Genomic DNA, 14,213 nt, shown 5'->3' on the forward strand with positions numbered 1-14,213 from the left:
CCTCCCACCCCAGTGCCCTCACAGCGGGGTCCTTCTTCCCTGTCCTCGGAAACCCAGGAGGCAGCCCATGAGCAGGCATCGAGATTCCACACGCGCCCCACCCCTCCCCGCCGGCCCGCAGGTTGCCGAGCTGGAGCAGCTGAGCGGCTGGACCCTTCCTTCCCACTGCCCGACACCCAATCAGAGAGAACCCGATACGGGAGGGCAGGGTGCCAGGGGCCGGGCCCAGAATAGTGCTGCCCAGATACAGTGTTGCGCACTCGCTCCTGGAGCCCGCCGGAGCCGGAGCCGGAGCACGCGCTGCGCAGGGTACCGGGGTCCCGGGCTGGGGTGGGGTGGCAGGAGCTGGAGCCGCTGAGGCCGGAGGGCCGGGAGCGCACCACCGCGTGGATGTGTGCGCGTGTGCGTGCGTGTGGGTGTGTTTGACCAGGATTTTCTCTGTATGTGAGCATGAGGGTGTTTGCATGTGTATATTCTTTGTGTGAGTCTATGTGGTCCTGTGTGTGTCTGGGAAGTGTTGAATATGTGGCTTTCTGAGTGCGTATAAGTGTTTGGGTAGGTTGTGTGTGTTTATGTGTGTTTGTGAGGCGGGTGTTTGTGTGTGTGTGTTTGTGGCGTGTGTGTGTGGTGGGAAGGGGAGCTCCCTTTGGTTCAGAGTGTTGGGCATTTTCCCCACCCCTTCAGACATTCTTCTCCCTGCAGACCCCCTCCTGGAGCAGCCTCCTGGGACCTGAGCACCAAGGTAGGTGCGGCTGGCCCTCCTCCTGGGCCCAGCCTCTTCTCCCACTTCCTTTTCTCCCGTGTCTCTAGGCCCCCAATCTCCCCCACTCTACTAGTCTGGCTTTTGTCTTCCTCTCCTTTTCCTTCTTTGTTCCTCTTTGTTTCTTCTTCTGCCTTTTACCTCACCTCCTCCTTCCTCTTTCAGAAGCAGAAAGGGGGGATCTAGAGTCTGAAGATTTGGACCCTCCTGACTTTATCACTTACTAGCTGTGTGATATGTGGCAAATTGCTAACCTCTCTGATCTCAGTTCCCTTGTTAGTGAAATAGGCATGATAATGCCTCCCTTATAAGATTGCTATGAGGTTTGAATGAGAAACATGTTGGTGGAAAAGCCCTTTGGAAGCTTGCAAATATCAAATATTATCGCTCATAACATTTTAATTGATTTTATTGTGTTACTCCCCAGTAACCAAACAGGCCCCATTCCCCCTTCCAGAGATGAGCTTCCTAGAGCAAGGAGATAGCACTTCATGGCCGTCACCAGCCATGACCACCAGCTCAGAAAGAAGCCATGGGGAACAGGGGACCAAGGCTTCAAGATGGACAAGGCAGGAGGATGTAGAGGAAGGGGAGCCACCAGGCCTGGGGGAAGGTGAGGCCAAGGCCAGTTCTGGCAAGAAGGGACTGGGGGCAGTGGGAAGTCCCCAATCCTGGGGCCAGGCTCTGCCCTGGATCTCCCCATAACACAGACACATGACATCGTGTGGCCTCAGTCTCCCCACATGGGAGAGGACAACTGCATAGCTGACCCAGGGGCCCAGCATGGCCAACTCAGGACAGAGCCACCATCCTTTGTGACTCTCTGAGACTCAGCTCTCTCACCTGCAAAATGGGGGCCTCAACATCCAGGCTTCCCAAGGCTGCTGTGAAGATGAACGGAGACAGCAGATGAGAAAGTGCTTTGGAAGATGGAGTTACTGTCCTCTCCCCCGAACAGGTCTCCAGTCCAGGCCAGCTGCTGAGTCCACCGGGCTGGAGGCCACATTCCCCAAGGCCACACCCTGGACCCAAGCTGCTCCCTTGGCTGGGGTGGGCTCCCCCACAGCAGAGCGGGACATCCTCCCCCCTGACTGTGCAGCCTCAGCCTCCAGCTCCAGCACAGACGATCTGGATGTGGGCATAGAGTTCTCAGCCACAGCAGCCTGGGGCGATGAGCTCGGCCTGGTGGAAGAGAGGCCGGCCCCATGCCCGTCCCTGCAGGCACTGTTACCCAGGCTGAGCTGGGACGATGAGCTGCGGAAGCCAGGGGCCCAGGTCTACATGCACTTCATGCAGGAGCACACCTGCTACGATGCCATGGCAACCAGCTCCAAGATAGTCATCTTCGACACCATGCTGCAGGTGAGGCTCTGCCCCACCTCCATCCTCACAGCCCCCAGGATGCCCTGCCAGCCCTGCCCCGCTACAAGCCCCTTCCAGAATTCCTTCTTAGCACCATGGAGACCAGCAGAGGAGGGCTTTTTCTCTCTGTGTACACCCCCTAATTGTCATCCCAGCTCTGCAACAGCATCTATAGGGTTTGGAGTAGGTCTTTGTGCTTCGCTCATCTCTAAAATGGCGATAGGAAGGCCTGCTTTACCCTACAAGTTTCAGAGGACTCCTGGGCCAACCCAGGATGAGAGTGAGCATTTTGCACGCCCCGAATTGTTTGGAAAACATTGCAGCGTGGCTTAGGACAAAGAGCGGGGAACTCTTGAAAAGAGAAAAATAGGATGAGCTCTGGTCCCCGCTCTTCCAGTAAGCTAGGCTACGAAACACCTGATCCCTTTCTTCTCACCGCGTATAGGAGAGCAGTGTGTAGTGTAGAGAAGAAGCAGGGTGTATGTATGACCACAGTTCACTATTTGACTCTAGCAGTATGTAGACAAATATATTTAATTTAGTAGTTTTGTATTTATTTTGATATGTATTAGAAAAATACAACCAGCCTATATAGATAATATTGTTTAGGATGAAGCCAAAATGAGTCAATGTAAAATTTATTTAGAAAAAAATATCTCATACATAACATATAAATAATATAATTTAGAAAAAAATATCTCATACATAACATATAAATAATTACACCTCTAGTACTTAGATTAGCCAAAACTATCCTGTGTGTATATGTACACATATGACTTTGGTGTAGAAACACTGAGTTAGTTTCCTGCACCCTGGTGTGTCTGGTAAGGGGTCACCTCAGTGCCTCTGGCCACCAGCAGCCTTATCTCTGTAGCAAATGTGCCGACAAGGGTCATGTCGAGTGGCAGGCAGGCTCGTGTAGTGGAGGGCCCGGGAGAAGGCCCTGTGGAAGGACCCCGGTTGGGACAGGGGACTCTGAGGGGCAGTGAGCAACTCACCCTTGACTGTTCTCCCCGGTGCTCAGATCAAGAAGGCCTTCTTCGCCCTGGTGGCCAATGGCGTCCGGGCGGCACCTCTGTGGGACAGCAAGAAGCAGAGTTTTGTGGGTGAGAAGGGGCTGGGGAGGCAGAGGTGGCGGGGAAGGGAAAGGGGGAACTTGTGGGGTGCTTCTGGGGCTGAGCTCTGACACACCACAGGCTTGAGCTGAGCTGGGGAAAATGTGCCAGCTGGGAGACCCCATCTGTGGGATAGCTGTGACCAGCTGACCCCTCCAGCTCTACTACCCCGTGGTCCCATGTCATAGGTGCCAAGTAGGAAAAGAGAAAAGGAAGAGGAAGAAATGTGGAGAAAAGAAAAAGTGGGGAGGAAAGGAGAGAAATTACAGGGGAAGCATAAAAGGGAGAACCCCATTTCTCAGGGACGGGAGGAGCTGCCCTACCCTCCTCTTTCCGAAACCCCACTTTTGTCTCAGTCCGAGGACACTGGCCAGGTGGGGCAGGGGTGCTGAGCCCTCAGCCTGCCTTCCACCCCAATTCCCAGGCTGACCCCCGTTCCCCCCCACACCCCGCAGGGATGCTGACCATCACAGACTTCATCTTGGTGCTGCACCGCTATTACAGGTCCCCCCTGGTGAGGAGTGGGCTGGGGGTTCCGGCGGCACCCATCTGTGCTGGGGTGGAGGGAGTTCAGGGGGCCCAAGTCTGACTTCAGGAGTTCTGTTGATGTTCTAGGTCCAGATCTATGAGATTGAAGAACATACGATTGAGACCTGGAGGGGTGAGTGGGCAAAGGGGCCGAGGGTGTGAGGGTGAGGGTAGGGCTAAGGACTTCAGGCAGAGGATGGGTGGTGGGGATCTCCTGGGGGGAGCAGGGAGAAGGCAATAGGGAGCCCAGGGGACCCGAGGGGCTGGGGGCTGCTGGGTGAGGCAGGGTGGCCAGTTCCCTTGGCATGACTCCAGTTTTTCCTGCAGAGATCTACCTTCAAGGCTCCTTCAAGCCTCTGGTCTCCATCTCTCCCAGTGACAGGTAAGCGTCCCCAGCCACCCACTTGGGCCTCCTTGCCCTGCACAGACCCCTTCCCCAGCTCCTCTGTTCTGAACTCACGGGCTCACCGTCGGCAAACTGCGGACAAGGCAGCCTTGGCACCCTGTCCTCCTTTCCGGGGGCTGGGATGAAGGGCATCTCTCCCCAGGCTGCCCCAGCCTCACTGCTCCCACTTCTGCAGCCTGTTCGAAGCCGTCTATACCCTCATCAAGAACCGGATCCACCGCCTGCCAGTCCTGGACCCAGTCTCAGGCGCTGTGCTCCACATCCTCACACACAAGCGGCTGCTCAAGTTCCTGCACATCTTTGTGAGCCTGGGCACAGCCTCAGGGGGAGACCTGAGGGGCAGAGAAGTCTTCAGCCCTAGGGATTGGGGAGGGAGCAGCTGGGAGCCCTCTGGGGACTACTCCACCCTCATCCCTACCTGGCCCCAACCCAAGCAGGGCACCCTGCTGCCCAGGCCCTCCTTCCTCTCCTGCACCATCCAAGATGTGGGCATCGGCACGTTCCGAGACTTGGCCATGGTGCTAGAAACGGCACCCATCCTGACCGCACTGGACATCTTTGTGGACCGGCGCGTGTCTGCACTGCCTGTGGTCAACGAAGCTGGTACCTACGCCCAAGATGGGGGCTCTGGCCGGGGTGGGACTGGGGGGTAGCAGGGATCTATGTGACATCAGCTCGCGGCCCAGGATGGAGTCAGGGCTACAAGTCTCTGCCTGCTTTGAGCCTTGGATCAGTTACTTAGCCTCTCTGAGCCAGACCTCAATTTCTTGCTCTGAAAAAGGGTTAAAGGAGCCATGGCTGTAAACTGCTTCAAAGTTAAAAATCACCATAATGAAGCTGAATATCAAGAAGTGTTTTAATCTATTTTTTGATTATGAAAAATTTCAAATGTGTGAAAATGGTAGAAAAAACTCTATAACAAACCCCACCTATCCACCCGGATTAACTACTGTTAACACATTGCCATTAGGCAGTTCTTTTTTTTTTTCACTGAAGTAATTTAAAGTAAATTATATTATAGAATCATGTCATTTCACCTCTCAACACTTCATCTGAATCTCTTAAAACAAGTATGTTTCCTACATCACCTAACAAAATTATGAATAACTTATTAATGCTATCTAATATTCAATCCTAATTCCATTTCCCCATTTTCCCCAAGAATATCTTTTTCTTATAGTTGATTTGTTCAAATCAAGATCCAATTAAGGTCTATGCTTTGAATTTGCTTCTTTTGTCCCGTAAGTCTCTTTTAATCTAGAACAGTTCCCTCCCCACTTAATTTTCGTGATGTTGATGATGAGAAGCCTGGGTCTATTGTCCTATAGAACGTCCCACTTCCAGAGATTTTTCTGTTTTCTGCAGTTGGCCTGTACATTGTTCCTCTCTTCCTGTGTTTCCTGTAAACTGGAAATTAGTTCTAAAGTCTCGATCAGGTTCAGGCTATACTTTTTTTTTTTTAATTTACTTTTGGCCGTGTTGGGTCTTCGTTGCTGCGCACGGGCTTTCTCTAGTTGCAGCGAGTGGGGGCTACTCTTCGTTGCGGTGTGCGGGCTTCTGATTGCGGTGGCTTCTCTTGTTGCAGAGCATGGGCTCTAGGCGCGCGGGCTTCAGTAGTTGTGGCACACGGCTCAGTAATTGTGGGGCACGGGCTTAGTTGCTCCGCGGCATGTGGGATCTTCCCAGACCAGGGCTTGAACCCGTGTCCCCTGCATTGGCAGGCAGATTCTTAACCACTGCACCACCCGGGAAGTCCCCAGGCTATACACTGAGGCTAGAATATTTCAGAGGTGATGCCATGTACTCATATTTTCTCACATCAGGAGGCATGATGTCAGGTGTCTCTGAGATACTGTTTGATCTGTGGGTTCAGGGTGGTGGCAGCCTGATGCCTCATTATAAAGCCAGTAGCCTGGGGGTGGGGAGGATGTTGAGGAGTTCACTCCGCAAGCCCGCCCTGGGCCCCTACACAGCATCCTGGTTCTGAACTGAACCTCTCCCCTTTCTCTCACCTTCCTCCCCGGCCCCTCAACCCCTGCAGGACAGGTCGTGGGCCTCTACTCCCGCTTTGATGTGATTGTAAGTGTCTGGGGGAATAGAGGGGAGCTGGGGGTGCCACAGGGAGGCTGAGGTGGGGGGATCGATGTGGGGGAGTATCTGTGGACCAGGGGGGCCTTTACAAGTGTATAGAGGAAGATATCTGTGGGGCTGGAGCCTGGCCGAGGGCTGATTAAGAGCGGTTCTCCCTCCTGCCCAGCACCTGGCAGCCCAACAAACATACAATCACCTGGATGTGAGTGTGGGAGAAGCACTGAGGCAGAGGACACTGTGTCTGGAGAAAGTCGTTTCCTGCCAGCCCCACGAGACCTTGGGGGAAGTCATCGACCGGATCGTCCAGGAGCAGGTACCCACACCCCTTCGCACATGCTCCCAACACATGGGGCCCAGTCCTTCTCGTGAGCAGTTTCAGCTAGCCCTATCCATTGGGCACCTGCCCTGTCCTCCCATCTCACGGCCAAGCTCTTGGTGTGCACACTGGCCGGCGACTGGTCCTGTTGTTGGGGCCCTCGGGCCAAGGGCCGCAGCCAGCTGACCACCCTAGGGCAGGCAGAGCCACCGCTAACTGGTTTCTAGGAGGCACTCTCTTGCCCCCACAGTTATGTTAAATTGTTTGCCCTAATTCTCAGTGTCAACCTCGTTGGCTGCTGTAGCCACATGGCGCTGCCCCTCAGTGAGCCTCTGTGGACCCACAGGTGCACCGGCTGGTGCTCGTGGATGAGACCCAGCACCTCCTGGGTGTGGTGTCCCTCTCCGACATCCTTCAGGCTCTGGTGCTGAGCCCTGCTGGCATCGACGCCCTCGGGGCATGAGAGCATCAGAGTCTTCACTCTTAGGCCACCTTCCACACCCAGAAGCCAGCGAAGGGAGCCGGGGACTCGGCCTTCACCTCCCCCCACCCCCCTTTTGCTGGTTCGGCTCTCATTCAGGTAGGCTCTGCCCTGCGCCATTGACCTCAGCTCCAGCCCCTCAGTCTCCCCGGGCACCCAGATCTCAGATTGGGGCCCCCCTGAGGATGGGAGTGGCCCAGTTCAGAGCTGAGCAGCCTCGTGAAAACTACAAGTGTCAGGACTCACTGCGGGGCCACTGCTTTGTCCCATTCTCAGCTGAGGTGATGGAGGCCCTCATAAGAGGGGTGGACAGGGGCTGGAGGCAGTGATGTGACTTCAGGGGCTCCCAGGAGATCGACCTGCCCTTTCACAAGTCAATTCCCGCCTGCTTGGACTTCCACTGGAAGGAAGCCAGTTACCAAACCTGGGCTGAGTGGAATTTCCACACTCGGTAAGAACTAAGGCTGAAAGGAGAGAGCTTCTCTCTAAGAACTCATCGCAGTCAGTTTGACATGGTCTCAGGCTCTTTCCTGGTAGCACATTTGCTAGGGGTTTGCAGAGGGTGGAGGTGCAGATTCCACCTGCTTAGCAAGGATGGCAAGACTGAGGCTCCCCTATTGGAAAGGCAACCTCCCCTCCCCATTTAATCTTCCTTTCTCTTTCCTCACAGGCTTCTGCAGCCCTCCCCAATTGCCCTGCCCTGCCTGTGCTCCCAGAAGACCTCAGGAATGCCTGGTCCACCATGGAATGATGAAATTAAGAACAGCTGAGTCAAGCCTGGAGCTCTCTGAACCAGAGGCACTAGGATTACCCCAGGGCTGACTGATTTGTACCACCCACACTGCTCTCCCCCTACCTGGCCCCGGTGGGGTGGGGAGCCCTCAGTCCATGGGTTCAGGAAGGGGTTCTGGATTCCTCGGCTTCTGGACTACCTGACACCCGTGCCCCCAGCTCCTGGGGGTCCCAGGTGTGCTTCCCCCATGGAAACTGCCCTAGCGGTTCCTCACAACTTTGCCACTGCCCTCCTGCTCCCCCAGCATTGCCTTTCAGGGCTGCCTATGGGTCCCCACAGAGCAGCAGTTTTGTAGAGCTGCCTGTTGGAGAGGTCCCCCCTCCTTTCTCATCCTTAGCTCTCACCAGCAAGCAGTGTTCTCAGTCCCCAGGGAGGGCCTGTGTTTGGATCACTGAGGATGAACCATCGAGAAAACAAAAAGAAAACGAACAGCCCGTGAACTTAGATTTTATAACTTTCACTCAGAAAATGCTATGGTCATTTGATCTGAACCTGCGGCAAGATCCCTGTCCTTTCTGAATTCAATGACACCCGAAGGAAAATCTGTAATTGACAAACACTGCAAGTGGCGTTTCCTTTGCTTGTGGAGTGTTATTCCACCGAAATTTCTTTTTCATCTTTTATTTACAGCAAAACTCTAAAGAAAATGTTAGTTACTTACATAGTGGGTACAACTCAGTCCACAAACTCTAATATGTAAGAAACGTAACTTAATTTTTCTAACACTAAAGGTAATTTCTATTACGAACTCCATTTTACCAGGTTGTAGAAATTAGTCTTAGCCAATTTGGGGTTCCTCTCCCACCTATTCTTGGGGTTAAGTTCAGTGATGGGGGGAGGCTTTAAGTGGTGCAAGACTTTTTTCCTCAGCCATCATCATCCACCCGTGCCAGCACCTGCTGAAACATCCCCATTCCCATGTAGTCGTCACTTGGTTGGTCACTGGTGGGCATGGCCCCTGCTAGGTGCTCCCTCACTCCCTACCACGAAGCCTCTTTGGGCCTGCCTGCTCCTGGGGCATAGGGACATTCTAGCTCCTGGCCCTGTACCCCTCTGGACTTTAGGAAGCTCTGTGGGGCTATCCCAAGCCCATCTGCTGAGACAGACAGCAAGTGGTCTGGTCTACCCTGTGTTTTACTGTTTTCCTAGCCTCTACACAGGAAACATGGGGCCCAGGGCTCTTCTACCCTTATCATCTCCAAACCTTTCTAGGGTATTTGTCATACTCCCCTCTCACTTCAGACACAGCTCCCTTGTCAGGGCCCTTTTCTCAGGGCCCCCCCAAATGTCTACAGTCTCTTTGCTTCCCCAATACCCAGCAGCCTGTGGAATTTTTACGTAGTAGGGAAAGAAGGGGCCTTTTTCTCTAGCCCATCATATAGTCTTCCAAATCCATTGTACATGTCTTGAGTTCTTGCTACCTACCCTGTTGAGTCAGGCTTTTGAAATTCCAAAGCCAAGACTGGGCTTCTGCTGTGTCACCCCCTCCCCTGTGATAATGACACTGCAGATCTGCTGTCCAAGGGAGAGAGGGTAGGTTAATATTTCTAAAATATGATCTACCCCGTTTACCTTACAGACCAACAGAGTGGGGCCATCTGTGCTTGATGAGTCAGGCAGTAAGTGAAGGCATTTTCTCATAGACACTCAACTTCTGTTTCCAGTTGTGCCGTAACCAATAGGTCAGTGCTGGCTCTGCTCTGGCCCTCCTGGGAAGGTCCTGGGTTCAAGTGGGAGGATGGGATGGGGGTGCCCTCAGGGCTGTCTCAAGTGATAGTGTCCTTGGGGAGCCTGGGGTGGGCCGTCTCCACTGGCTCTAAGCAAAGTGTAGTAGGGTGTCTTCGAGGCGCTGTCCCAGGTGGCTCTTTGTGTGAACAGTAGTTCAGCTGTCACAGCACAGGCTGTGGGTGGAAAGGGCAGCCTGAGGAAAGCACTCTTTCTCCTTCTGCTCCCGTTGAAAACAGGTAAGTTTCCACCCTCCTGGACACCCCCCCATCCAGAGGACCCAGCAGTTTGCCCCCTCAGGCCCTTCTGTGAGGGACTGTACTACCCTTCTGCCTCAGAAGCCCTTTTCTGACCACAGCCCAGCCCTCAGCTCTTGCCCAGCCCTCCCGCCATGGCTGCTGGAAGAGAGGCCAAGAGTTGCCTTGGGAACTGCAACCACTCCCACCCAAGCGCAGAATGAAAGAGTGAAACCCTGCCCTGCTGTCCTGTCTGCTCATGCGCTAGAACCTGTTCTGATCAAGTTCTCCCGGCATCGTTTGTCCAACTCCTCCCCTGGCCTCTGAGGCCCCCCGGAGGTTCTGTGGCCTTCGGGCTAGATTCCCATAGCCTCCTTAGCATCACCCGTCTCTCCTCTCCCTACCCTCTCAGTAGTTCTCAACCCTGGATGTGCAACAGGATCACCTGGGAAGCTTTATAAAATGCAAATTCCAGGGCCTCCATTCCTGGAAATACTAGTTTCCTGACTTGGGCATGAAACCTGGGCAACTGTATTTATTTTCTGTAGAAACTAGAGATTTACGATGACTAACACTTGGAGCATGACAGCATGCTGAGAAATAAGGATGCCTCCTTCTCAGGATTAGTAAAATCATTTGTCACATTATTGGGTCTATCTATAATTTGTTATGACTAAGATCTACAAGAAGCACTGGCTAAGAGTAATGGCACAACATAAAAGATATATGATTTGTTAGTATTCTCACTACTCTTCTTTCAAACATCCTTAAATGCGGAAGAATTCAGTACAATGTCATGTACAGTCCATTCCATGAAGACAGTTGAGCAAGTTTTTATTGGACATGCATATTAAAAGTGGAGTCATACAACCATCAGAATGGGACAAAATATTTGCAAACGAAGCAACTGACAAAGGATTAATCTCCAAAATATACAAGCAGCTCATGCAGCTTAATACCAAAACAACAAACAACCCAATCCAAAAATGGGCAGAAGACCTAAATAGACATTTCTCCAAAAGAAGATATACAGATTGTCAACAAACACATGAAATGATGCTCAACATCTCTAATCATTAGAGAAATGCAAATCAAAACCACAATGAGGTATCACCTCACACCAGTCAGAATGGCCATCATCAAAAAATCTAGAAACAATAAATGCTGGAGAGGGTGTGGAGAAAAGGGAACCCTCTTGCACTGTTGGTGGGAAAGTAACTTGATACAGCCACTATGGAGAACAGTATGGAGCTTCCTTAAAAAAACTAAAAATAGAACTACCATATGATCCAGCAATCCCACTACTGGGCATATACCCTGAGAAAACCATAATTCAAAAAGAGTCATGTACCACAATGTTCATTGCAGCTCTATTTACAATAGCCAGGACATGGAAGCAACCTAAGTGTCCATCGACAGATGAATGGATAGAGAAGATGTGGCACGTATATACAATGGAACATTAGCCATAAAAAGAAGTGAAATTGGGGCTTCCCTGGTGGCGCAGTGGTTGAGAGTCCGCCTGCCGATGCAGGGGACATGGGTTCGTGCCCCGGTCCGGGAAGATCCCACATGCCGCGGAGCGGCTAGGCCCGTGAGCCATGGCTGCTGAGCTTGCGCGTCCGGAGCCTGTGCTCCGCAACAGGAGAGGCCACAACAGTGAGAGGCCCGCGTACCGCAAAAAAAAAAAAAAAAAAGAATTGAAATTGAGTTATTTGTAGTGAGGTGGTTGGATGTAGAATCTTTCATACAGAGTGAAGTCAGAAAGAAAAAAACAAATACCGTATGCTAACACATATATATGGAATCAAAAAAAAAAAAAAAAGGTTCTGATGAAACTAGGGGCAGGACAGGAATAAAGACACAGATGTAGAGAATGGACTTGAGGACCCGGGGAGGGGGAAGGGTAAGACGGGATGAAGTGAGGGAGTTGCACTGACATATATACCCTACCAAATGTAAAATAGATAGCTGGTGGGAAGCAGTCGCATAGCATAGGGAGATCAGCTCGGTGCTTTGTGACCACTTAGAGGGGTGGGATAGGGAGGGTGGGAGGGACACGCAAGAGGGAGAGGATATGAGGTTATATGTATACGTATAGGGGATTCACTCTGTTATACAGCAGAAACTAACACACCATTGTAAAGCAATTATACTCCAATAAAGGTGTAAAAAAAAACAAAAACCAAACAATGAAAAACATAAATAAAACTAGTGATTAACTTTGGGGAAAAAAAGTGGAGTCATAAATAATGACCTGAAAATAAACCGATATTACCAAGCCAAAATACATTCAGGGCTAAAACTTCTATAAAACACGAGTATGTGGATAGCCAGAAAACACTGGATTCTCTCTTTTTATTCCCAGGAGCGCTGCATAGTGTTTAAGAAGGCAAGCTGTTTTCTCAAAGTCGTACCCAGAAACATGGATCCTAATTTGGCCAACAAATTCAAATTAGCTGGAATTAGGAGTAACGAGATGTGCACATTCTTTTCAGACAAAGATGTAGCTGCTGTGCTGAATTAATGTCTACTCTTCAGTGATTATCCTAAATCCTATTCTTCTTTCCTTATACAGTCAGGTGGGTTATTAGGGAGCCTCACTGTGACATCCCTGCACTGTGACTTACGGGGGCAGTCCAGAGTTCCTGAGCCCCCAGACCCTGGAAATGCACCCCATCACTGGCCACTGATGGCCTTTGGGCCAACCCTCACACCAGGGCTGATGCTTTCACTCTCTAGAGAGAAGGTTGCAAGGGAAAGAGCCCACGTATTACATCACATTCATCCTGTAGCTATCTGTGTGTGTGTTTTCTAAACCTTGGATTTTTTTAAAAAAATTAAAGCATAGTTGATTTACAATATTGTATCCTATAGCTATTATATGTATTTGAATGAATCATTGCCAAAGAAAGTAATTTTTTCCATTTACATTAAATGTCTTGTCCAGGCAATGTGATGGAAAATAAACAGACAGAGGCCATTTTCAACTCCCAATATAAGCAGAGGAACTTCATGTACACTTACGGCATATTCGTTTTTCTGTAGGTATATTTCAATAAATATCTTAAAAATTTTTTTAAAGAACCTCAGGTATAAAGAGAAAACCTCTTTGACCATGCTGTATTTTGTTTTTGTCTGTTTTTTTAAAAAAAATTAATTTATTTTATTTTTGGCTGTGTTGACTCTTCGTTGCTATGCGCGGGCTTTCTCTAGTTGCTGCGAGGCGGGAGCTACTCTTCGTTGCGGTGCGCAGGCTTCTCATTGCGGTGGCTTCTGTTGAGGAGCACGGGCTCTAGGTGCACAGGCTCTAGGCGCACAGGCTCTAGGCGCGCGGGCTTCAGTAGTTGTGGCTCGCGGGCTCTAGAGCACAGGCTCAATAGTTGAGGCGCACGGGCTTAGTTGCTCCGCGGCATGTGGGATCCTCCCGAGCCAGGGCTCAAACCTGTGTCCCCTGCATTGGCAGGTGGATTCTCATCCAATGCGCCACCAGGGAAGTCCCTTTTGTCTGTTTTGAGTAGGAGTCTTTGACTCTTTTCTTCCCAGTGCTGTGTCTGTGGGCTTTCCAGTAGCAACCTCTGGGCAAGGTTTCAGCTGCGTTAATAGCTCTTCAGCTTTTATATCTTTTAGAACACAATTTGTCGCTTGTCATTTTTGGTGGGGAGCCTCTGAGGTTGTGGCTACACCTCATCAAAATGTAAGGGGATATAGCCTGCTCTTTGATTAATCCTCACAAGGACATCATTACTTCACCAGTCCTCTGAGCTCTTGTTTCGGTTCTGCATTGCTGATTTCTGATTAGAGACTGGATTTTAGGTCCTGCAGATGCACAGCAGGGCACTGCTGCTTCACAATTTCCTGTGGCGCCTCTGGAGGTATGGCTTCCATTGGCAGCTATCTCTACAATAATCTTACCAAACTGATCTTCATAGATTTTTTAAATTGAGATCTCACTCACATACCATAAAGTTCACTCTTTCAGTGTGTATAATTCAGTGGTATTTAGTATATTCACAAAGTTGTGCAACCATCACCACTAATTCCAGAACACACTTGTCATCCCAAAGAAACTCCATATCCATTGAAAATCACTCCCAATTCTCCCGGCAACCACTAACTTACTTTCTGTCTCTATGGATTTGCTTATTCCAGACATTTCATGTCAGTGGAATCATACAAGATGTGGTCTTTTGTGTCTGGTTTCCTTCATTCATATAATGTTTTCAAGGTTCATCAATGATGTAGCATGACTCAGTACTTCATTCGTTTCTTATGGCTCAATAATATTCTAGCCTATGGATATACAAGATCTTCACAGATTTTGATGTGAGATCAGCCTATAAATTCATAAACTGAGCTGCAGACATGGACACTGACACTCTTGGACAGCTCTACAA

The 14,213-nt window shown here is 50.6% G+C and overlaps 1 protein-coding gene across 3 annotated transcripts; it reads left to right on the forward strand.

Annotated features, from left to right (window-relative positions):
- Nucleotides 1–262: 262 nt before the first annotated feature.
- PRKAG3 (protein kinase AMP-activated non-catalytic subunit gamma 3) lies at nt 263–8,580 on the forward strand. Of its 3 annotated transcripts, XR_003435838.1 has the most exons (14): nt 263–309; nt 685–742; nt 1,218–1,373; nt 1,719–2,122; nt 3,150–3,231; nt 3,696–3,754; nt 3,856–3,901; nt 4,096–4,150; nt 4,350–4,476; nt 4,612–4,777; nt 6,216–6,253; nt 6,432–6,578; nt 6,928–7,161; nt 7,733–8,580. XR_003435838.1 is itself a non-coding variant. In XM_027121072.1 (13 exons), the coding sequence occupies exons 3-13, from the start codon at nt 1,220–1,222 to the stop codon at nt 7,042–7,044; spliced, it is 1,395 nt and encodes a 464-aa protein (XP_026976873.1). In that variant the 5' UTR covers nt 285–309; nt 703–742; nt 1,218–1,219; the 3' UTR covers nt 7,045–7,295. The 3 variants fall into 3 exon arrangements, 2 of the variants coding, with proteins under 2 accessions (XP_026976873.1, XP_026976887.1); XM_027121072.1 differs by lacking the exon at nt 7,733–8,580 and having other exon boundaries at nt 285–309; nt 703–742; nt 6,928–7,295; XM_027121086.1 differs by lacking the exons at nt 263–309; nt 7,733–8,580 and adding an exon at nt 376–402 and having other exon boundaries at nt 703–742; nt 6,928–7,295.
- Nucleotides 8,581–14,213: the final 5,633 nt, after the last annotated feature.

This window comes from Aethalodelphis obliquidens, unplaced genomic scaffold (assembly GCF_003676395.1).
Source record: "Aethalodelphis obliquidens isolate GAN/ISIS:26980383/991018 unplaced genomic scaffold, ASM367639v1 scaffold2, whole genome shotgun sequence".
Classification (NCBI taxonomy): domain Eukaryota; kingdom Metazoa; phylum Chordata; class Mammalia; order Artiodactyla; family Delphinidae; genus Aethalodelphis; species Aethalodelphis obliquidens.